Source organism: Manis pentadactyla, chromosome 9, assembly GCF_030020395.1.
Source record: "Manis pentadactyla isolate mManPen7 chromosome 9, mManPen7.hap1, whole genome shotgun sequence".
Taxonomy (NCBI): domain Eukaryota; kingdom Metazoa; phylum Chordata; class Mammalia; order Pholidota; family Manidae; genus Manis; species Manis pentadactyla.
Genome location: NC_080027.1, coordinates 95,037,292 through 95,062,947, shown reverse-complemented (window position 1 = coordinate 95,062,947; position 25,656 = coordinate 95,037,292). Strand labels below are relative to the sequence as shown.

Below are 25,656 nucleotides of genomic sequence, written 5' to 3'. Positions count from 1 at the left end.
GGGAAGGAAAAAGATATTCCATGCAAACAATAGGGAGAAAAAAGCAGGTGTTGCAGTACTAGTATCAGACAAAATAGACATCAAAACAAAGAAAGTAACAAGAGATAAAGAAGGACATTACATAATGATAAAGGGCTCAGTCCATCAAGAGGATAAAACCATTCTAAATATATATCCACGCAACACAGGAGCACCAGCATATGTGAAACAAATACTAACAGAACTAAAGCAGGAAATAGAATGCAGTGCATTCATTTTAGGAGACTTCAACACACCATTCACTCCAAAGGACAGATCCACCAGACAGAAAATGAGTAAGGACACAGAGGCACTGAACAACACACTAGAAGAGATGGACCTAAAAGACATGTATAGAATTCTACATCCAAAAGCAACAGGATACACATTCTTCTCAAGTGTACATGGAACATTCTCCAGAATAGACCACATACTAAGCCATAAAAAGAGCCTCAGTGAATTCCAAAAGATTGAAATCCTACCAATGAACTTTTCAGACCACAAAGGTATAGAACTAGAAATAAATTGTACAAAGAAAGCAAAAAGGCTCACAAACACATGGAGGCTTAACAACAGGCTTCTAAATAGTCAATGGATCAATGACCAAATTAAAATGGAGATCCAGCAATATATGGAAATAAATGACAACAACAACACAAAGCCCAAGCTTCTGAGGGATGCAGCGACAGCAGTCTTAAGAGGAAAGTATATAGCAATCCAGGCATATTTAAAGAAGGAAGAACAAACCCAAATGAATAGTCTAACATCACAATTATCAAAACTGGAAAAAGAAGAACAAATGAGGCTAATGTCAGCAGAAGGAGGGACATAATAAAGATCAGAGAAGAAATAAATAAAATTGAGAAGAATGAAACAATTGAAAAAAATCAATGAAACCAAGAGCTGGTTCTTCGAGAAAATAAACAACATAGATAAGCCTCTAGCCAGACTTACTAAGAGAAAAAGAGAGTCAACACACATCAACAGAATCAGAAGCGAGAAAGGAAAAATCACAACGGACCCCACAGAAATACAAAGAATTATTAGAGAATACTACGAAAACCTATATGGTAACAAACTGGAAAACCTAGGTGAAATGGACAACTTCCTAGAAAAATTCAACCTTCCATGACTGGCCCAGAAAGAAACAGAAAATTTAAACAGACCAATTACCAGCAACGAAATTGAATCAGCAATCAAAAAACTACCCAAGAACAAAACCACCAGGCCAGATGGATTTACCTCGGAATTTTATCAGACATACAGAGAAGACATAATACCCATTCTCCTTAAAGTTTTCCAAAAAATAAAACAGGAGGGAATACTCCCAAACTCATTCTATGAAGCCAACAACACCCTAATACAAAAACCAGGCAAAGACCTCACCAAAAAACAAAAACTACAGAACAATATCACTGATGAACGTAGATGCAAAAATACTCAACAAAATATTAGCAAACCGAATTCAAAAATACATCAACAGGATCATACACCATGACCAAGTGGGATTCATCCCAGGGATGCAAGGATGGTACAACATTCGAAAATCCATCAACATCATCCACCACATCAACAAAAAGAAGGACAAAAACCAGTTCATCATCTCCATAGATGCTGAAAAAGCATTCAACAAAATTCAACATCCATTCATGATAAAAACTCTCAACAAAATGGGCATAGAGGGCAAGTACCTCAACATAACAAAGGCCATATATGATAAACCCACAGCTAACATCATACTGAACAGCGAGAGGCTGAAAGCTTTTCCTCTGAGATCGGGAACAAGACAGGGATGCCCACTCTCCCTACTGTTATTCAATGTGGTACTGGAGGTCCTAGCCATGGCAATCAGACAAAACAAAGAAACACAAGGAATCCAGATTGGTAAAGAAGAAGTTAAACTGTCACTATTTGCAGATGACATGATATTGTACATAAAAAACCCTAAAGAGTCCACTCCAAAACTACTAGAACTAATATTGGAATTCAGCAAAGCTGCATGATACAAAATTAACACACAGAAATCTGTGGCTTTCCTATACACTAACAATGAACTAATAGAAAGAGAAATCAGGAAAACAATTCTATTCACAATAGCATCAAAAAGAATAAAATACCTAGGAATAAACCTCACCAAGGAAGTGAAAGACCTATACCCTGAAAACTATAAGACACTCTTAAGAGAAATTAAAGAGGTCACTAACAAATGGAAACTCATCTCATGCTCCTGGCTAGGAAGAATTAGTATCGTCAAAATTGCCAACCTGCCCAAAGCAATATACAGATTCGATACAATCCCTATCAAATTACCAAGAGCATTCTTCAATGAACTGGAACAAATAGTTCAAAAATTCATATGGAACCGTCACAGACCCTGAATAGCCAAAGCAATCCTGAGAAAGAAGAATAAAGTAGGGGGGATCTCACTCCCCAACTTCAAGCTCTACTACAAAGCCACAGTAATCAAGACAATTTGGTACTGGCACAAGAACAGAGCCACAGACGAGTGGAACAGAATAGAGACTCCAGACATTAACCCAAACATATATGGCCAGTTAATATACGATAAAGGAGCCATGGACATACAATGGGGAAAAGACAGTCTCTTCAACAGATGGTGCTGGCAAAACTGGACAGCTACATGTAAGAGAACAAAATGGGTTCACTGTCTAACCCATACACAAAAGTAAATTTGAAATGGATCAAAGACCTGAACATAAGTCATGAAACAAAAAAACCCTTAAAAAAAACATAAGCAAAAAACTCATGGACAAAAACATGAGTGACTTCTTCATGAACATATCTCCCCAGGTAAGAGAAACAAAGGCAAAAATGAACAAGTGGAACTATATGAAGCTAAAAAGCTTCTGTACAGAAAAGGACACCATTAAAAGAACAAAAAGATATCCTACAGTATGGGAGAATATATTCATAAATGACAGATCCATAAAGAATTGACATCCAAAATATATAAAGAGATCACACACCTCAACAAACAAAAAGCAAATAATCCAATTAAAAAATGGACAGAGGAGCTGAATAGACAGTTCTCTAAAGAAGAAATCCAGATGGCCAAAAGTCACATGAAAAGATGCTCCACATCTCTAATCATCAGAGAAATGCAAATTAAAACTACAATGAGGTATCACCTCACACCACCAAGGATGGCTGCCATCCAAAAGACAAACAACAACAAATGTTGGTGAGGCTGTGGAGAAAGGGGAACCCTCCTACACTGCTTGTGGGAATGTAAATTAGTTCAACCATTGTGGAAAGCAGTATGGAGGTACATCAAAATGCTCAAAACAGACATACAATTTGACCCAGAAATTGCACTCCTAGGAATTTACCCTAAGAATGCAGCAATCAAGTATGAGAAAGACCAGTGCACCCCTATGTTTATCGCAGCACTATTTACAATAGCCAAGAATTGGAAGCAACCTAAATGTCCATCGATAGATGAATGAATAAAGAAGAATGTGGTACATATACACAATGGAATACTACTCAGCCATAAGAAAAGGGCAAATCCTACCATCTGCAGCAACATGGATGGAGCTGGAGGGTATTATGCTCAGTGAAACAAGCCAAGCGGAGAAAGAGAAATACCAAATGATTTCACTTATCTGTGGAATATAAGAACAAAGGAAAAACTGAAGGAACAAAACAGCAGCAGAATCACAGAACTCAAGAATGGACTAACAGGTACCAAAGGGAAAGGGACTGGGAAGGATGGGTGGGTAGGGAGGGATAAGGGGGGGGAGAAGTAGGGGGCTATTAAGATTAGCATGCATGGGGGGGAGGAGAAAAGGGAGGACTGTACAACACAGAGAAGGCAAGTAGGGATTCTACAACATTTTGCTATGCTGATGGACAGTGATTGTAAAGGGGTTTATAGGGGGGACCTGGTATAGGGGTGAGCCTAGTAAACAAAGTATTCGTCATGTAAGTGTAGATTAATGATGAAAAAAAAAAATAAAGCAGTTCCTGTGTGGTAACCTCCAATGAGTTCTACACAATGATATAAAGGGCGTATAAAAGTGTAGGCAAAGGGTCTGTTTGTGTTTATACAGAGGATCAAAGCCTAATTTGGCTACCCCGAAAATGAACTAAGATACGATATGAAAAAGAACCTCCAACATCAGCACTAGCGGGAAGACTCATGCCAGAAGATGATCATCAAAAATACCCCAACAAAGATCCACGCACTGCTACAGGTGTAGATGCACTCATCCCACCAATTCCTGGACTTCCCATGGGAATGAAGAAGGAGATATCTAAGCTGGCCTGTGCATACAGTAAAACAACAAATTTGACTGGATCTATACTGTTGGAAGTCTATCAAGAATTAGGAGAAGTGCAAATTGTAGCGCTCCAAAATCTTACAACTACAGACTATTTACTGTTAAAAGAACATATGGGATGTGAACAGTCCCCAGGAATGGGTTGTTTTAATTTATCTGATTTCTCTCAGACTGTTCAAGTTCAGTTGGACAATATCCACCATATCATAGATAAGTTTTCACAAATGCCTAAGGTGCCTAACTGGTTTTCTTGGTTTCACTGCAGATGGCTGGTAATTACAGGTATGCTTTGGTTACATAACTGTACTCCTATTATGTTAATGTGTGTGCACAATTTAATTAGTAGTTTAAAACCTATACATGCTGAAGTTACTCTACAAGAAGATATGTCAAAGACATAATCAATCTTCCCAGGTTTTCTTCTGCCTGCTACTTCTATAGCTTTTCTTCTTCCTTCCTAATTACAACCCTTAAATAGAATTCGTGCCACATATCGAATTTACCGAGTATCATAATTCTTCCAAGTGGTAAAGACACCTCAAGACAAATGCTGGCCATAGAAGCCACAGGGCATAAATATGCAAAGAAGTAAAAAGCTAACCTTTTCAAACAATAAGGCTTCTTTCTCACTTACCAACTTAACATTTCCCTGTATGGCCCCGGAAGATGACTGGTTAGCCAGAGACGGGTAAGATTCCTCAAGGGAGGAACAACCTAAGACAGGCACAGTCACAGGGGGGCCATCAGGTGAGAAAATGGGGATCAACAGAGGTGAGGCTTAGAACCTCCCCCCCACTGTTCTGAGAGAAATCTTCTGCATGTGTGGATGTTTTATTGCCCTTGTCTAGCTTAGATTAACACATAGTCTACAGGCACACATCTGATCATCTACATTTGCTCTCTTACAACACTAAACTATGTTTTCTACCTTTATCTCGTATCTACCTATCACTTCAGCATTTTATTAAAAATAATAATAATAAAGAGAGAAATGTGGTATCCACATATAAATCAAGTATAAAAATCAAATGAATATTCATATTTGAACTGTTTATAGTTCATAATGCATGAGCAAAACCGAAAGCTTCTGTGATGACTTCCCTTGTAATGTTCACCATGTAACTTATTCACTATGTAAGAATTTGTACTCCATGTAAGAACTTGTTCGTTATGCTTCAGAAGATTGGAGACTGATGAAAATTAGGCTTGGGGTGGATTAATGATTGTGCATTGAGCACTGACCCCCCTATACAGAATTTTATTGTTGTTAACAACCATTTGATCAATAAATATGAGAGATGTCCTCACAAAAAAAACAAAACAAAACAAAACAAAACAAAAATATATATATATATACACACACTTCCAATTGTAAAATAAATAAGTAACCGGGATGTAATGTATAGCATAAGGAATATAGTCAAAATATTGTAACGACTTGGTATGGTGATAGCTGGTACCTAGAATTATCATGTATATAAATGTTGAATCACTGTGTTGTACACCTGAAACTAATGTAATACTGTGTGTCAACTACCCTTCAATAAAAAATAATTATCCAGAAAAAAAAAAAAACTACAATGCCTAACTTTAAGTTAGGCACCTTAGGCGATCACACCAGTAAGGATCGCCATCATTGAAAAGATAAACAACAACAAATGTTGGCGAGGTTGTGGAGAAAGGGGAACCCTCCTACACTGTTGGTGGGAATGTAAATTAGTTCAACCATTGTGGAAAGCAGTATGGAGGTTCCTCAAAATGCTCAAAATAGACTTACCATTTGACCCAGGAATTCCACTTCTAGGAATTTACCCTAAGAATGCAGTACTTCAGTTTGAAAAAGACAGATTCACCCCTATGTTTATCGCAGCACTATTTACAATAGCGAAGAAATGGAAGCAACCTAAGTGTCCATCAGTAGATGAATGGATAGAGAAGATGTGGTACATATATACAATGGAATAGTATTCAGCCATAAGAAGAAAACAAATCATACCATTTGCAACAACATGGATGGAGCTAGAGGGTATTATGCTCAGTGAAATAAGCCAAGCAGAGAAAGACAAATACCAAATGATTTCACTCATCTGTGGAGTATAAGAACAAAGGAAAAACTGAAGGAACAAAACAGTAGCAGAATCACAGAACCCAAGAATGCACTAACAGTTACCAAAGGGAAAGAGACTGGGGAGAATGAGAGGGTAGGGAGGGATAAGGGCGGGGAAGAAGAAAGGGGGTATTATGATTAGCATGTTTAAAGTGGAGGGGGGCATTAGGAGTTCTGTGCAACACAGAGAAGACAAGTAGTGATTCTACAACATCTTACTATGCTGATGGACAGTGACTGTAATGGGGTTTATGGGGGGGACTTGGGGTAGGGGAGAGCCTAGTAAAAATAAATGTTCTTCATGTAATTGTAGATTAATGATAACAAAATTTTTTTTAAAGTAAATAAATAAATAAACAAATAAATGAATGAATAAATAAATAAGAGAAAAAACAGCAGTAGAAAAAAAAATCTGCCAATAGCTTTGGCAAGATCTACCATCAACATTTAACAGATTCATTTAAAATAATTCAGAAAAGGAAGATAATATCTTTGTTCTGTTTAAAATATTCTAAAAAGTTTAACTTATGTTAATATTATGTTAACATAAATTTATGTTAATATTATGAAATATTTATGTTAATATTTCAGCATAGTTTGCTGAAATCCCTCAATTCACCTACACAAGAAGTGGGGGTGATTTTATAACAAATAAGACTAACATTAAAATTGTTATCAGGGTCACCTGACTCATCTGCAATCATCACTTGATATTTGCATCATATTTCAGCTCAGGTACGTGTCTGAAACAAAATCCTTTCTATGACTTTGTTTTCGCTATTATTAGGCTGCAGTTTTCTTTAGTAAGTTCCCTTTGCTCATGTGGCAAAGCATGTGTGTTTTTTATCATCATTTCCTTCCCCTTCTGCATTACTCACTTCTCTTGCTCTCTGATTCACTTGAGTTCTTGAGTCAATAGTGTGAATTTTTAACCAGCTGCACACATCATTTCAATATCATTGGACCACATATTGAAGAACAGTGGATTAGCTGATCCCTATAATTCTGACACAAAATTCTTGTGATCATATTTAAATAGTGTTTGAACTTAACATCTCCTAATTTCCTTTCTCACTTCATTTCTGTTTCCTCTGCTTCCTTGCCACTGTATAAATATTGAAGACTATGAATAACTGTGTCACTGTTGGCTAAGTGACTACATAGTTGGAAGAAAAACAAAAGGATATGTTTATTTTTTAAAATGAGCTACTTGCAAGTACTTTTCATATGGCCATATCATCTTTGAGTTGACATCAAAAGAATAACCAATAAACCACTAAGATGGAATTTTAACAACTAATATTCATAATATAATAACAGAAGTATTCAGAAAAAGTCATATTGTGAAGGGAAAATAGCTGATCACAAACTGAAATATAACTGCAGAAAAATAAACTGGAATACTAAGCAGCCCACTTTATTATTCAGAGTTAACACAATGAGCTACTTCTAATTATAACACAGAACTCAAGGATTACAAATGAAACATCAGGTAGGAGAAATAAAAGCACTTCAGGAACAAAGCATGAAGACACTCATATTTTTTCTTAACAGAAAAATCACTAAAATCCATTGCAAAGTAAAGTTGCAACAGACAAATATGAAAACTTCCCCACGGAAAGTTGAGTTTATCTCAAAAAGCAGAACAAGTGGCAATTAACTGTGTCCTGTAGCAAAGGAATGAAAAACATTTTGAAGGCAGAAGTATCTCTGACAAGTCATAAGGAGATGTTAAATTCAAACACTATTTAAATATGATCACAAGAATTCTGTGTCAGAATTATAGGGATCAGCTAATCCACTGTTCTTCAATATGTGGTCCACTGATATTGAAATTATGTGTGCAACTGGTTAAAAATTCACACTATTGACTCAAGAACTCAACCCAGACCAAATCAGTTAGACTAGGAGGATATAGAGCTCAGAAATCTGCATTGACAAGTATCCAAAGTGACTGTTATTCACGTGAAAGACTGATAACTGGGTGAATCTTCCCAAATTGCCAATAAACAAACAGAGGACCCATAATGTTAAGCCTTGTTTGAAAGCCCTATAATCCATGCTAAACACCCAGCTTGTTAGGGACAATGGGAAGACTGACGTTTTGATTCTTTGATCCTCAGCCCAGTGTTCTTTCTGCTACACAGTGTTGCTAGTTTGGCTTAGGAACTCAAAGCTCAAGAAAAATTTACAGAAATATAACTGAAATCTAAGTAAAGTTCTGAATAATTTCTGGATTTAACATAGTCCTTCCTCTAACATACTTCCTGCTCTTAGACCTGCTCTTTACATACAGAAAAAAACAAATGGTTCCTTTACGGTTTCTGGACAGATTCAATGTGTCTGTGTTGTGTCGGGTGTGTGTGGAGGAACAGAGAAGAGAGAAGGTCTCCCCACTCACAACACCAAGCAATTCTCTAACACCAGCATGGTGTCTGAGAACTCAACTCAGTTCTGATGCTGTCTGCCTGAAGGCAGCAGATAAGGTTCTCCAGGTTAAGGGCTCTGACCTTCAAGACTGCCCTCCCCAATCCCAACCTCCCCATCCAGACACCCATGCCAAGCCCCAGGCTATTGCCTGTACTTCTGACCTACTCACTACAGAATGGAGGTTCCATGTCCTTTCACTTAGGTTCAATTAGTTTGCTAGAGCAGCTCACAGAACTCAGGAAAACACTTAGGAATACCAGTTTAATAAAGGATACAATTTAATAGCTAGATGAAGATATACATAGGAAAAGGTCCCAAATAAAGGACTCCTATTCTTCTATCATGGAACTTGGGGCTTGGCTGGGTAGCACACACAGAAACATTCTGATTCCCCAAGCATTGGAGCTCTCTTTAACAGAGAACCAGGATGCAAAAGAAAGAGGGAGCAAAATGCTCTTCTCTTGGTTTTTTATGAAGGCTTCATTATATAGTCATTAATGACTAAATCTCTGGCCACTGGCTGATTCAACCTCCAGCCCACAACCTCGAGTAGGATAAAAAAGTCTCTCATTAACTTCACAAGACACCCATTTCACCCTTATGATCCTGAAGCCATTTTTCAGGGACTGTGGATGAAGACCAGATGTACCTGAGTGATGTATTTGGGCCACCTGAATGATCAAATATCTATTTCTTGTAACTCATTATGTTGCAATGGTATTCTCAGAGAGGAAACTGGAGTAAATATTAGGCATGACTATAGCATTTCATTTGAGGATTCCTTGCACCACTGTGAATTTTAATTTTTGAGGCCCCACACAAGTACCAGAAAAATACTTTTGCCAAACTTCAGGGAGAGAATCTCAGGTGTTTAGAAAAGGTTTGGGGGTGGGGAGTAGGGAGATGTTAGAAGGGAACATTCAAACTAAAATATATAGTTTTAAAAAATGCTCACAGATGCATCCAGAAGTGTTTGCTCCCTCATTGCTCCTTCTTGTCCTTGAGATTTCAGCTCTTGTTGGAGCCTTTCATTTTCAAGCACGACAACTTGTACCCGGTTTTTCATTCCAGAGAGTTCCTCCTTTAAAAAGCAGAAACAAATACCAAATAAATTAAACATTTTTAAGTAATGTTTTTATTTGTTGATTACTAGATGAACAACATGACATAAAGTGTGGAAGACTTATGTCTATCTCTATCTTCTGAAATATTATAGTTATATTTAGACAAAGTAACTGAAACATTAGCTAACAAAGAGAAGGATGGGAGAATGTAGGAGAGGGCCTTATCACAGAAGTGTGTGGTTTACAACAATTTTTTTATAGGCTTAAAGAAAAGCCTTATTAAAGAGGTTATCTAAAAGAATATTAAAAAAAGACTGATCACAGAGAGGAGAAGCCAAGATGACAGCGTGAGTAGGGCAGTGGAAATCTCCCAAAACCATATATATTTTTGAAAATAAAAGTACAACTATTCCTAAAAGAGAGGCTAGAAGATACAGTACAACAGTCAAGCTACATGTACATCTGCGAGAACTCAGCACCTCATGAAAGGTGTAAGATACAAGCCCCAGCCCGGCAGGACCCAAGCATTACCCCCACTGTAGATCCCCAGTGCGAGGAGAGGAGTTGGAGTGGGGAGGGAGAGGAAACCCAGGATTTCTAAACACCCAGCCCTAGCCAACCGCACTGGGAGCGCAGACACACAGTGCGTGGTGTGCAGGATATTAGGGAAACAGGAGATTAAAACCTGCAAGCAGGTATCCGCAGCTGGCACCCCCAGGAAAAAAAGAAAGCGAGTGCTTTTTGCAAGTCTTAAAGAGACAGGGACTCCACAGCTGGACGGAACTGTCCCGGCACACTCAGTCCAGCAGCTGGGAATCCCAGGGAATTTCACATGCCCCAGCCCCCTGGGAGAAAACGCAGCTCTGAAGGCCCTCACGGCGATACACAGCCTCCTGTCCATTCCCCCTCCCGCGCAGCCCTGCCACAGCAGAGGAGCAGCCTGAGAGCAGCCGCGCCCACAGCGGCCACCCAGAGCCTCCTCCGCACCCACCCGGGCCAGACTCAGAGGCCCCAATGGCGTGCAGAAACACAGCACACACAGAGGAAGCTGGGACAGGGCGCAAAGGGTCGCCATTCTTGCATGAGAGCACACCTGGAGCGCCTGCCTCTACCCATAGGGCACTGGGCTGCCCTGACGGCAGCACTGCCTGCGCTGGCTCAGGAAATAAAACTGGAAGCTGCTCCCTATGTGCGGGTAACCAGCACAGGCAGTGGAGAAGGGGAAGGCACAGGAAAGAACGTTGTTCTCCCAGCTGACACACACGCCAACTGCCTACGAATACTTCTTACACCATGAAAAGGCGGAAGAATTGGATCCAGTACAGAATTACCCAGACAACCCCCAAAAGGGAGCCTGGGGAGATAGATTTAACCAATCTTCCTGAAAAACAATTCAAAATAAAGGTCATAACCATGCTGATGGACCTGCAGAGAAATATGCAAGAGCTAAAGGATCAAGTTAGGAGGGAGAATACAGAAATAAAACAATCTCTGGAGGGACTTAAGAGCAGACTGGATGAGGTGCAAGAGGCCGTTAACGGAATGAAGATCAAAGAACAGGGACACTGAGAAGCTGAGGCACACAGAGACAAAATGATGCACAGAAATGAAAGAATATTAATAGAAGTGTGCTACCAATCCAAACGGAACAATATCTGCATTATAGGGGTACCGGAAGAAAAGAGAGAGAAAAAGGGATAGAAAGTCTATTTGAAGAAATAATTGCTGAAAACTTCCCCAAACTGGGGGAGGAAGAAGTCTCTCAGACCACAGAAGCCCACAGATCTCCCAACAGAAGGGACCCAAGGAGGACAACACCAAGACACATAATAATTAAAATGGCAAAGATCAAGGACAAGGACAGAGTATTAAAGGCAGCCAGAGAGAGAAAAAAGGTCACCTACAAAGGAAAACCCATCAGGCTATCAGACTTCTCAACAGAAACCTTATAGCCCAGAAGAGAATGGCATGATATATTTAATGCAATGAAACAGAACACCCTTGAAATAAGAATACTGTATCCAGCAAAATTATCATTTAAATATGAAGAAGGGATTAAATAATTCCCAGACAAGCAAAAATTGAGGGAATTTGCCTCTCACAAACCACCTCTACAGGGTATTTTAAAGGGACTGCTCTAAATGGAAGCACTCCTAAGGCTAAATAGATGTCACAAGAGAAAATAAAATCACAGCAAAGAAAGCAGACGAACAAAATACTAACTAAAGGCAAAAAATAAAATCAACTACTCACAAAAGCAATCAAAAGAAACACAAAAGAGTATAGAATAAAACACCTAACATATAAAGTATGGAGGAGGAGGAATAAGAAATGAGAGAAATAAAGAACCACGAGACACTGTGTATAATAGCTCAATAAGTGAGTTAAATTGGCAGTAAGATACTAAAGAAGCTAACCTTGAACCTTTGGTAACCACGAATATAAAGCCTGCAATGGCAATTAGTACATATCTTTCAATAATCACCCTAAATGTAAATGGACTGAATGCACCAATCAAAAGACACAGAGTAATACAATGGATAAAAAAGCAAGACCCATCTATGGGCTGCTTACAAGAGACTCACCTCAAACCCAAAGACACACACAGACTAAAAGTCAAGGGATGGAAAAAGATATTTCATGCAAACAACAGGGAGAAAAAAGCAGGTGTTGCAGTACTAGTATCAGACAAAATAGACTTCAAAATAAAGAAAGTAAGAAGAGATAAAGAAGGACATTACATAATGATAAAGGGGTCAGTCCAAAAAGAAGATATAACCATTATAAATATATATGCACCAAATACAGGAGCACCAACATATGTGAAACAGATACTAACACAATTAAAGGAGGAAACAGAATGCAATGCATTCATTTTAGGAGACTTCAAAACACCACTCACTCCAAAGGACAGATCCACCAGACAGAAAATAAGGACACAGAGGCACTGAACAACACACTAGAACAGATGGACCTAATAGACATCTATAGAAGTCTACACACGAAAGAGCAGGATACACATTCTTCTCAAATGCACATGGAATATTTTCCAGAATAGACAACATACTAGGCCACAAACAGAGCCTCAGTAAATTCAAAAAGATTGAAATTCTACCAACCAACTTCTCAGACCACAAAGGTATAAAACTAAAAATAAATTGTACGAAGAAAACAAAAAGGCTCACAAACACGTGGAGGCTTAACAACATGCTCCTAAATAATCAATGGATCAATGACCAAATTAAAATAGAGATCAGGCAATATATGAGACAAATGACAACAACAACACAAAGCCCCACCTTCTGTGGGATGCAGTGAAAGCAGATCTAAGAGGAAAGTATATACCAATTCAGGCATATTTAAAGAAGGAAGAACAATACCAAATGAATAGTCTAAAGTCACAGTTATTGAGATTGGAAAAAGAAGAACAAATGAGGACCAATGTCAGCAGAAGGAGGGACATAATAAAGATCAGAGAAGAAATAAATGAAGTTGAAAAGAATAAAACAATAGAAAAAAATCAATGAATCCAGGAGCTGGTTCTTTGAGAAAATAAACAAAATACATAAGCCCGTAGCCAGACATATTAAGAGGAAAAGAGAATCTACATACATCAGCAGTCAGAAACGAAAAAAAAAATCACAACGGACACCACAGAAATACAAAGAATCATTAGAGAATACTACAAAAAATTATATGCTAACAAGCTGGAAAACCTAGAAGAAATGGACAACTTCTTTGAAAAATACAACCTTCCAAGACTGACCAAGGAAGTAACAGAAAATCTAAACCCATTATCAGCAAAGAAATTGACTCGGTAATCAAAAAACTACACAAGAACAAAACCCCTGGGCCAGATGGATTCACCGCTGAATTTTATCAGACATATAGAGAAGACATAATATCCATTCTCCTTAAAGTTTTCCAAAAAACTTAGAGGAGGGAATACTTCCAAACTCATTGTATGAAGCCAGTATCACTCTAATACCAAAACTAGGCAAAGCACAACAAAAAAAGAAAATTACAGACCAATATCCCTGATGAACATAGATGCAAAAATTCTCAACAAAATATTAGCAAACAATTCAAAAATACATCAAGAGGATCATACACCATGACCAAGTGGGATTCATCCCAGGGATGCAAGGATGGTACAACATTCGAAAATCCATCAACATCGTCCACCACATCAACAAAAAGACGGACAAAAACCACATGATCATTTCCATAGATGCTGAAAAAGAATTGGACAAAATTCAACAATGATTCATGATAAAAACTCTCAACAAAATGCATATAGAGGGGAAGTACCTCAACATAATAAAGGCCATATATGACAAACCCACAGCCAACATCACACTTAACATGTGAGAAGCTGAAACCTTTTCCTCTAAGATCGGGAACAAGACAGGGATGCCCACTCTCCCCACTGTTATTCAACAACATATAGTACTGGAGGTCTTAGCCACAGCAATCAGACAAAACAAAGAAATACAAAGCATCTAGACTGGTAAAGAAGAAGTCAAACTGTCACTATTTGCAGATGACATGATATTGTACATAAAAAACCCTAAAGACTCCACTCCAAAACTACTAGAACTAATATCGAAATTCAGGAAAGTTGCAGGATACAAAATTAAAACACAGAAATCTGTTCCTTTCCTATACACTAAAGATGAACTAGCAGAAAGAGAAATCAGGAAAACAATTCCATTCACAATTGCATCAAAAAGAATAAAATACCTAGGAATAAACCTAACCAAGGAAGGGAAAGACCTATACCCTGAAAACTACAAGACACTCTTAAGAGAAATTAAAGAGGTCACTAACAAATGGAAATTCATCCCATCCTCTTGGCTAGGAAGAATTAATATTGTCAAAATGGCCATCCTGCCTAAAGCGATCTACAGATTCAATGCAATCCCTATCAAAATACCAACAGCATTCTTCAACAAACTGGAACAAATAGTTTTAAAATTTATATGGAACCACCAAAGACTGCAAATAGCCAAAGCAATCCTGAGAAGGAAGAATAAAGTGGGGGATCTCCCTTTCCAACTTCAAGGTGTACTGCCGGGAGCCAAGCTACTCAAGCTGTGTAGCAAAGCTCAGGCTGGAAGAAGACCCCCTAAGGCAGGGGCCTTCGCAGCTGGCTCCCTCTATTACCCACCTTGATTTTATTATTTTCCATTATACTATTGGCTTTGTTTTTGCTTGCATTGTTGCCAAGGGTTAACTAATCTTTGCTGAGCAGTGTGGAAAGGATGAGAACATAAACTTCCCAAAAGCTTTTCAGGACAATGCTCCTGAAGAACAGAACACGCAGGGGCCAAATGGCAATCTTAGCATAAAAGTACCGAAACCTGCCGTTAGTTAGTCAAACATTGACCACCCCGTTTCCACTGAGAATGCTCCCCTTGTTTACAATGCTAGTGAAACTAGTGATGGAAAGTTTTATAGAAATAGAGTCATGAGAAAATATTGAATAGAATAACTCTGTTGACACTTAATTAATCATTTCATGTTTTCTTCCCTCTACTACTTCTATAGTTTGCTTTTCTTCTTTCCTGATCACAGCCCTTTACTAGAATTTGTGCCTCATACGTGAAATTACCAAGTACCATAATTTTCCAGGAAGTAAAGATACCTCAAAACAAGTGCTGGGCATAGAAGCCATGGAGCATAAATCTGCAAAGAAGTAAAAAACTAACCTTTTCAAAGAATATTACTTCTCTCTCACTTACCAGCTTTACATCTCCCTGTATGGCCCCGTAAGATGGCTGGTTAGCCACAGACGGGTAAGATTCCTCAAGGGAGGAACAACCTAAGACAGGCACAGTCACAGGGGGGCCATCAGGTGAGAAAAAGGGGGCCAACAGAGGTGAGGCTTAGAACCTCACCCCCCCCAGTTTTGAGAGAAATCTTCTACAGCTGCAGATGTTTTGTTGCCCTTGTTCAGCTTGGATTAAGACCTGGTCTGTAGGCACAAACCTGATCATCTACACCTGCCTTCTTACAGTTCTAAATCATGCTTTCTATTTATATTTTGCATTTACCTACTACATTAACATCCTATTAGATTCATATATAAAGTATAAAAATCAAATAAATAATCATACATTATATTTGACGTGATTGTTTATAGTTTAAGGTTTGTAGTTAAAACAGAAACAGTTTCTATGATATGAATGCCCTTGCATTGTTCACCATGTAAGAACTTGTTTAGTCCCTGCAGTAGTGGAGTCATAGAGTAGCATATGTCAGAGAAATTTTGGTATCCACGCAGAAGAAAGAGAAATGTAGATAAAAATGGGAAATTTAGTTTGCTGCCTACTGTGCCCTATAAAGGGGTATAAGGTGAAGATATGAGTTTATGATTTTAGATTGATTATAAATTTATTAAAGCCTCTAAAAATATTTTTGTGGGAAAGAATCCTACCTAACTGTGGCACTAGGTGACCTGTATTTCACCCTGAGCTGATAGACTCCATAGTTGCTGCTACATACTGCACGCTCCTACGGTCACATGCACTACTTAGAAACTGCATTGCATAGAAACGTAAAACACAATAGAATACATGTGGATAGGAAAAGTTTTGGTCAAGGAACAGAAAAATAATCACCTGTCTAACACTTGACCAACCATGAATAGATTAGAAAGTAAAAGAAAGAAAAAGGCTTGCCTATACTTATTAACCAATTACCTATACTAATTAATCATCAGAATAATAAAAAATAATCATATCCTTGTGCAAAATGGTATAAATAAAGCTGTCATCGGCACTTTGTCGAGAGACCACCTCCATCTGACTCTGTGTCCTGTCTCTCCACGCACTGACTCCATCTCATCCTTTTGGGCTTCACTGCCCCCCGCTGGAGCTGGACTCCGGCAGTGTACTACAAAACCACAGTAATCAAGACAATTTGGTACTGGCACAAGAACAGACCCACAGACCAGTGGAACAGAATAGAGAGTCCAGATATTAACCCAAACATATATGGTTAATTAATATATGTTAAAGGAGTAATGGACATACAATGGGGAAATGACAGCCTCTTCAACAGCTGGTGTTGGCAAAACTGGACAGCCACATGTAAGAGACTGAAACCGGATCATTGTCTAACCCATACACAAAAGTAAATTCAAAATGGATCAAAGACCTGAATGTAAGTCATGAAACCATAAAACTCTTAGAAAAAAGCATAGGCAAAAAACCTCTTCATGAACATATCTCCCTGGGCAAGGGAAACAAAAGCAAAAAATGAACAAGTGGGACAATATCAAGCTGAAAAGCTTCTGTACAGCAAAGGACACCACCAATAGAACAAAAAGGCATCCTACAGTATGGGAGAATATATTCATAAATGACAGATCTGATAAAGGGTTCACATCCAGAATATATAAAGAGCTCATACACCTCAACAAACAAAAAGCAAATAATCCAATTAAAAAATGGGCAGAGGAGCTGAACAGATAGTTCTCCAAAGAAGAAATTCAGATGGCCAAAAGACACATGAAAAGGTGCTCTACATTGTTACTCATCAGAGACATGCAAATTAAAACCACAATGAGATATCTCCTCACACCAGTTAGGATGGCCATCATCCAGAAGACAAACAACAACATATGTTGGCAAGGATGTGGAGAAAGGGGAACCCTCCTACACTGCTGGTGGGAATGTAAACTAATTCAACCATTGTGGAAAACAGTAATGGAGGTTCCTCAAAATGCTCAAAATAGACTTACCATTTGACCCAGGAATTCCACTCCTAGGAATTTACCCTAAGAATGAAGGAGCCCAGTTTCAAAAAGACGTACGCACCCCTATGTTTATCACAGTACTACTTAAAAAGCCAAGAAATGGAAGCGACCTAAGTGTTCATCAGTAGACGAACAGATAAAGAAGATGTGGTACATATACACAATGGAATATTATTCAGCCATAAGAAGAAAACAAATCCTACCATTTGCAACAACATGGATGGAGCTAGAGGGTGTTATGCTCAGTGAAATAAGCCAGGCAGAGAAAGACAAGTATCAAATGATTTCACTCATATGTGGAGTGTAACAACAAAGAAAAAACTGAAGGAACCAAACAGCAGCAGACTCACAGCACCCAAGAATGGACTAAGAGTTACCAAAGGGAAACGTACTGTGGAGGATGGGTGGGAAGGAATGGATAAGGGGGGGGAAAAAAAGAAAGGGTGCATTATGATTAGCATGTATAATGTAGGTGGGGGGCACGGGGAGGGCTGTACAACACAGAGAAGACAAGTAGTGGTTCTACAGCATGTTACTGTGCTGATGGACAGTGACTGCAATGGGGTTTTGGTGGGGGGGTGCTTGGTGATGAGGGGAGTCTAGTAAACATAATGTTCCTCATGTAATTGTAGATTAATGATACCAAAATAAAAAATAAAAATTAGAATATAAATAAATTTAAAAAGACTGATCACAGGTGACTATTGTCTATGATAAAATCTCAACTGCTGGAAAATAAGGTAAGATATATTGATACTCATTCTCAAATGCCAATAACTTGTTGTAAACTGACAGAGGATTAAATAATAGAACACTCTGAGATAGAAGGCATGGAAAGTTAACAACAATTATCAATGAACTGGTTGGCAGATGGAGGGAAATTATGACTGAAATAGTTTACTGGAGTGTTTCCTCAGCCTTGCAGGATATAGTATAAATAATTACAAATATACAATAAGTAGACTAGCTCATGAGTGGCATCTCACTCTCTGAAACAATGTAAGAAATATCCATATACAAATGGTATAATACTTCATCTTCATTAACGGTGTAATAAAAAACTATTATCAGTATATGCAAATTCCTTTCAGTTACTTTATTCAGAAAAAAAAACAAGCTGTAATTTAAAAGACTACTGCAAACTTTCAATTTGGTGCGTGGCATACTATGAGCTTGGAAGACATCACTCCCATCTTCACAACAGAAAAAGGCCAAACAAACTGAAAAATCAACCACTCTCCTAAGATCCATCAAAGAGAACTGAGGTCACAGGGAAAATGGAGAACAATCCGCTCATGCTGCTTCTAATAGGAGAGGGCAAGAAGCCATTCTGAAATAGGCCCAAAGCATTCTGTTCTTAACAAGACCTGTCTCAAGTGAAACTATTTTACCAGAGCCTAAATAACTGGGGTTATTTATATGACACTAGCCAGGTTAGCTTAAGAAAAAAAGAGAAAAGACACAAATTACTAAAATTAGAAATGAAAAAGGGGTCATCACTACAGATCCCATGGACATTAAAAGGATAATAAAGCAATACTATCAACAACTCTATGCCTATAAATTTGATAACCTAGATAAAATGGACCAATTCCTTGAAAACCAATATACGAAAACTCACAGGAGAAACATATAACCAGGCCTACATGTATTAAATAAGTTGAATGAATAATCAATAATTTTTTAAAACACAAAGCACAAAGCCCACCATTGGTTCACTGGTGAATTCTACCAAGCATTTAAGAAACAATTATACTAACTCTCTATAATATCTTCCATAAATACCAGAGGTAATACCTTGTAACTCATTCTATGAGGCCACCATTACCCTAATATCCAAACCAGGTGAAGATACTACAGGAGTAGAAAACAACAGACCAATATACCTCATGAACACAGATATAAAATTCCTCATCAAAATATTAGCAAATCAAACCCAATAAGGTGTAAAAAGAATTATACAACAGGACCAAACAGGATTTACTCTAGGTATACAAGGCTTGTTTAATAATTAAAAATCAATTAATGTAATCCACCACATCAACAAGTCAGAAAGAAAAAATCATATGGCCATATGCAGATCATAGATACAGAAAAAGCAAGTGATAAAATCCAGTAGATAAAAACTCTCAAAAAACTAGGAATAGTGAAAAACATCCTCAAATAACATACAACTAACATCATACTTAATGGTGAAACAATAGATGGCTTTCCACTAAGAATAAGAATAAGAAATGGATTTTCCCTCTCATCACTCCTATTCAACATCCTACTACAAGTCCTAGTTAATGAAACAAGACAAGAAAAGGAAATAAAAGCTATACATATTGGGAAGGAAGAAATGTTTTAAAAAGACATCTGTCTTTATTCACAGATGACATGACTGTCTATGAATAAAATCTCAAAGAATCAAAAACGCTGCTAGAATGAGTTACAAGCAGATTACAAAGCTAATAAACAAAAGTCAATTGTTTTCTTACATATTATAATGAATAATTGGTATGTGAAACTAAAAACACAATGCCATATACATTAACACCAAAATAATGAAATATGTAGGTATAAATCTCACAAAATATATTCAAGACCTGTATGAGGAAAACCATTATCTTATCCTAACAATAAGAAAATGAACGACCTGATTATAAAATGGTCAAAAGACCTGAACAGATACTTTATCAAAGAAAGCATATGAAAATAGTGTTCAATATTATAAGTCATTACATTAACACCAAAATAATGAAATATGTAGGTATAAATCTCACAAAATATATTCAAGACCTGTATAAGGAAAACCAAAAAACTATGAAGAAGGAATCAAGGAATGCCTAAATAAAGAGACAGAAATTCCAGGTACATGAACAGGAAAAGCAATATTGTCAAAAAGTCAGTTTTTCCAAACTAGACCTATGGATTCAACATAATCCCAATCAAAATCACAGCATGTTATTTTGTGAATACTTACATATGATTTACAGAGAGGCAAAAGTCCTAGAATAGTAACACAATATCAAATGAGAAGAACAAAGTTGGAGGATTAATACTACCAGACTTCAAGACTTACTCTAAAGTTCCAATAATCAAGACAGCATGGTACTTGTAAAAGAATAAACCAATAGGTCAATAGAGCAGAATAGTTAGCACAGAAAGAGACTCACACAATCATAGTCAACTCTTGACAAAGGGGTAAAGGCAATTCAATGGAAATAATCTTTTGAACAAATGGTGCTGAAACAACTGGATACCCACATGCGAAAAAAAAAAAAAAAAAAGAATCCAGACACAGATCTTACACCTTACACAAAAATTAACTCAAAATGGAGCATAGATCTAAATGTAAAACAAAATTATAAACTACCTAAAAGAAGAAAGGAGAAAATATTGGTAACCTTGGATTTAGAAATGATTTTATAGATAAAACATCAAAAGCATAATTAATGAAAGAAAAAAACTGATAAATTGAACTTCATTAAAATTAAAACCTTCTGCTTTGTGAAAGACACTGTTAAGATAATCAAAAGACAAGCCACAGACTGGGAAAAAAGAATTGCAAAAGACATAGCTGATAAATGACTGGTATCCAAGAATCCTAACAATAAGAAAATGAACAACCTGATTATAAAATGGTCAAAAGACCTGAACAGATACTTTATCAAAGAAAGTATATACATGTAAAATAAGCATATGAAAATAGTGTTCAATATTATAAGTCATCAATGAATTAAAATTAAAACAACCATGAGATACCACTATACACTTCTAATATACTAAAATACAATACACTGACACCACCAAATGTTGGCAAGGATGTGGAGCATCAGGAACTCTTATTCATTGTTGGTGGGAAAGTTAAAATGGTACAGTCACTTTGGAAGACAGTTTGGCAGTTTCTTACAAAACTAAACATACTCCTACCCTACCATGTGTTAGCAATTGCACTTTTATTTATCCAAGCTAAAAATTTATGTCCATACAAAAGCCTGCATGTGAATGTTTACAGCAGCTTTATTCATACTTGCTAAAACTTGGTATCAAGCAAGATATCCTTCAGTGGATGAATGGATAAACTATGTTACATCTACACAATAGAATATTATTCAGTGACAATAGGAAATGAACCATCAAGCCATGAAAAGACATGGAGGAACCTTACATGCATACTACTAAGTCAATGAAGCCAACATGAAAAGGCTACCAATTGTATGATTCCAACTATATGACATTCTGGAGAAGGCAAAACTGGAGATCAAGTAAAAACATCAGCAGTTGCCTGGGGTTGGCAGGTAAGGAGAGGGCATGAATAAATAGAGCACCGATGATTTTTAGGGAAGTGAAACTATTCCTGCATGCTACTGTATCAGTGGACACATGCCATTCATTATATATTTTTCAAAACCTATAGAATGTATGACAGAGTAAACACCAATATAAACTATGGAATTTAGTAAATAACAGTGTAATAATATTGGTTCATCAATTATACAAATGTACCACACTGGCACACGATGTTAATAACAGGAGTATCTGTTTGGAAGGGATTAAGGGGAGTATGTGGGACCTTTATGTACTTTCCATCCGATTTTTCTCTAAACCTAAAAATGATCTAAAAAACAAAGTCTATTAAGTAAACAAACTAACAAAGTATTTCTAAGCACTTAACATACATCCATTCTGTTATTCCTTGTTAAAATATATCGAATTCATACTAACTTCCAAGGCTTTTGAAATCTTTCTTTTTATCAGTTCAACATTATTTTAATTATTCCTAAGACATATCCTTGATTGTAGAAATTTAGAATAGATGCTTCATGGCCTCCACAAATAAACCATATTCATACTGAATATATCCTTTCATTGTTGCCATTTTCTCTATGAAACTCCCTCATCTCCCTTCTGCTGATGTAAATGATCCTACTCCTTTAAGATTTTCCTGTAAAACATTCCCAAAGATGCTAACTTTTAGTAACCTTCTCATTATGATTACAGTTTATACTATGGAATAAAGGCTTATGCTGTATTCTCTATAGAGCTACTCTGGTGTTCATAGGTAATAGTATTCTCTCCTCAACTAAATGGTAAGTTTATTATCATTCATATTGAAGAGTGGTAGAATCTGCGACTCCAAAATGTGTGACTTTGGAATTGGAATTATTTGAGCTAAATGCACTTAAAGAACAGCAGATACAAGGAGAGTGCTCTGACCTCCCCCAGTTTCTTGTAGATGATAAAACTCCATGTGAAGGATGTCCTCCCTATATCAGGAGGAAAGATTCTTATTATGAGAAACAGGGAGTGGAGGCTGAGAGGAATCCATAAGAACAGACTTGTTAAAATAACTCATCTTCTTTTAGCCTTCCCATTATTTTAGTTGGTTTCCACAACAGCCTCCTTTTGTCCAACCTACTATAAAAGCATTCAGGTTTTGCCACCTCTTTGGTCCTATCTTCCTTATGAAGGCTCTTGTGTCACATAAAGCTTATATTGAATAAATGTGTATGCCTTTCCACTATTAATCTGTCTTATATCAATTTAATCCTCAGGCCCAGCCAAAGATCCTAAGAAGGTAGAGGTAGTTTTGTCTCTCCTACAATATCTTTCAGGTCTTACCCACAGCATCTTAGGGATTAATAGAAGCTTGTCAATGGGATGAGTCCTAGGAAAGTAATTCAGTTTCTGTGGTAATCCAAGAATACTTGTATAATAATGATTATATCCTCCAAGAACAAAGAGAAAACAACATGCTAATATCAGAAACTCCCTTGAAAAGTCAAGACACACAGACCTGTACCTTGGAAAAGGGGCCAAAATGTTAAAAACACAGTACGTACATTAAACAAAAAGTATCAGTAATTCTTTTAAAAAATATCACATGATCTGATGTATTGATATTGCAAAAAAGGAAAGAAAAATAAAACCAGTAACATTTGAGAAGGCAGGAAGGCTCCAATGGCATTAATGACATTACTGAACTGTATACAGTCAAGCCACATAACCATCCAGCATAATAGACAACAGGTGGCACATTCGGTTTCTGACTATTATTATCAGGACCCCCACAAGCCATTCTATTCACAGTCAAGGTAAGAACCTGACAACGGAGTAGATTTAGTCTCCCAGCTTAGAACCACAGTTTCAACAGGTTGACAAGTATGGGAGAATGACTGGAATTACTGTTCCAAAGCATTTGCCATCCACTGGGCTAAAGTAAATGGGGTAGAAAGGAAAAATTCTGAGAGCATAATATCAAAATAGTAGCCACAGGTATGGGCCACTGGGAATTCAAGCACTCAGAAATGTCATGGTCAGGAGGATCATTCCCAAGCCCAAGAAGCTCCTGTAACACATCAGTCTTTCCAACCATATAAGGATAGCAGTGGTCAATGTATTGCTATAAACATGAAGGTGAGTAATGGCACATTTTCATACAAGATATCATTAATATAAACTTTAATTTAAATGATCGAATTTTTAATGAGAACTTACTTTGCAGAACTTGACTTCTGCCTCTAAATGATGAATGTATTGAGACTGGTCATTGATGATAGGAACAAGATTGTGTACAGCAGGTGCACTGGTTTCCTCATGGTCTGATGACCTCTAAGGAAAAAGCAACAAAACAAATAAAGCATGCTTGGACTTACCAAAGAATGAGCTAATACCATGTCCATATTCAATTTAGCACTGATGTCATATAAACATAGACTAGATTACTATGTGGCTAATAATAGTTATTTATCTATGCTATAAACTCCACAGATAGGTAAGATTCAGGGATATGAGTATCTTTTTTTTAAATATGGAAATTTAAAGTGGTTGTAAAAAGCATATGGCAAATGGGAAAATGCCGGGGTAGTTTGGACAGCAGATGAACAGCCTATTTCAGCCATCTGAAAACGTGATATTCCATCCAGTAATGCTGGGATAAAGGGGCAACTCTCCTCACCACAGAAGGGCACTGCTAGCTAGAACAGTGGGACAGCTGCCTGAAGAGGGATTCTTCAGACAAGTGTTTGATGCCAAGGGTGTGTCAATGAGGTAAAATTTTACCTACAAAGGAATACACTAGCAAAACATGGTTTTTGATTTTTGACCCTAGCACTCAAGGCAATTTGCAACTATGTTGTTCTGGAGCACAGAGCCCCCAAGACTAAAGCACTAAAGCAGATTCCCACAAAGCTGAGAGGTACACTGCATTAAGGAGGCCAATGATGAGCCTTCAGAAGGGTTAATTCTGTTTCCTTCTGCAGCATTCCTGGAATTGACTTTTAATGTATATCTTATCCTAAGATGATCTGACCATGATTATTTTTTTAAAGAAAAAACAAAATCAAGAAAAAGGGAAAATGAGCATCAATCAGTGAGTGGAACCCAAAGAAAGCCTGAGATGAGAAACACAATGATTTTGTTTCTCAATCCCTCAGAAATTCTTAAGAGTGATGAAGTGGTAGCTCTCACGGCAGAATAATTAAGTAGAGCTTTGCTTTTTGTCATATTTAGGACATGTAAAAAACAGAAACTTTAATTAAATGAATTATGTGTTAAGTAGAAAGCAACTAACTATAATAATTTTATATTAACAGAAGTGGGTCCAGAACATATGCACATAGGAATTAAGCATTACTATGTGTATATAGGCAACAGCCTACGTATAAAGTTAAAACTCAAGCTAATACGATGTGGACAATGAAGTCATATGTATATACTTTGAAGGGTTTATTATAGTTTGGATGTCTACATGTTAAAACTGTAAGTAATAATACCTAGGTGTATTTTCCATCTCAACAGTGCCTCAGTTTCACTCTCAATAGAGCCACATATTTCTGATAAGTCATACTGGCTATGAAAATGAATTCTAAAAGGTACAATTTTCAAAAGCTACTTATTGTTATGGCTTGTAATTATTACATGTAGTCTGTATACATTCAGAGTCTAAGTTCCACACTTTCACAAGCTTCATATAAGCAGACTGGT

At 37.2% G+C, this 25,656-nt stretch overlaps 1 protein-coding gene across 3 annotated transcripts in view; it reads right to left on the bottom strand.

The window, feature by feature from the left end:
* Positions 1–25,656, bottom strand: part of SDCCAG8 (SHH signaling and ciliogenesis regulator SDCCAG8) — a 275,300-nt gene that overhangs the window by 228,731 nt on the left and 20,913 nt on the right. For all 3 annotated transcript variants that reach the window (XM_057507849.1, XM_057507847.1, XM_057507848.1), the window contains exons 4-5: positions 24,169–24,282; positions 9,815–9,940 (exon numbers count right to left, since the gene is read on the bottom strand). In XM_057507849.1, coding sequence (XP_057363832.1) covers positions 9,815–9,940; positions 24,169–24,282 — 240 coding nt within the window. The remainder of the gene's footprint in view (positions 1–9,814; positions 9,941–24,168; positions 24,283–25,656) is intronic.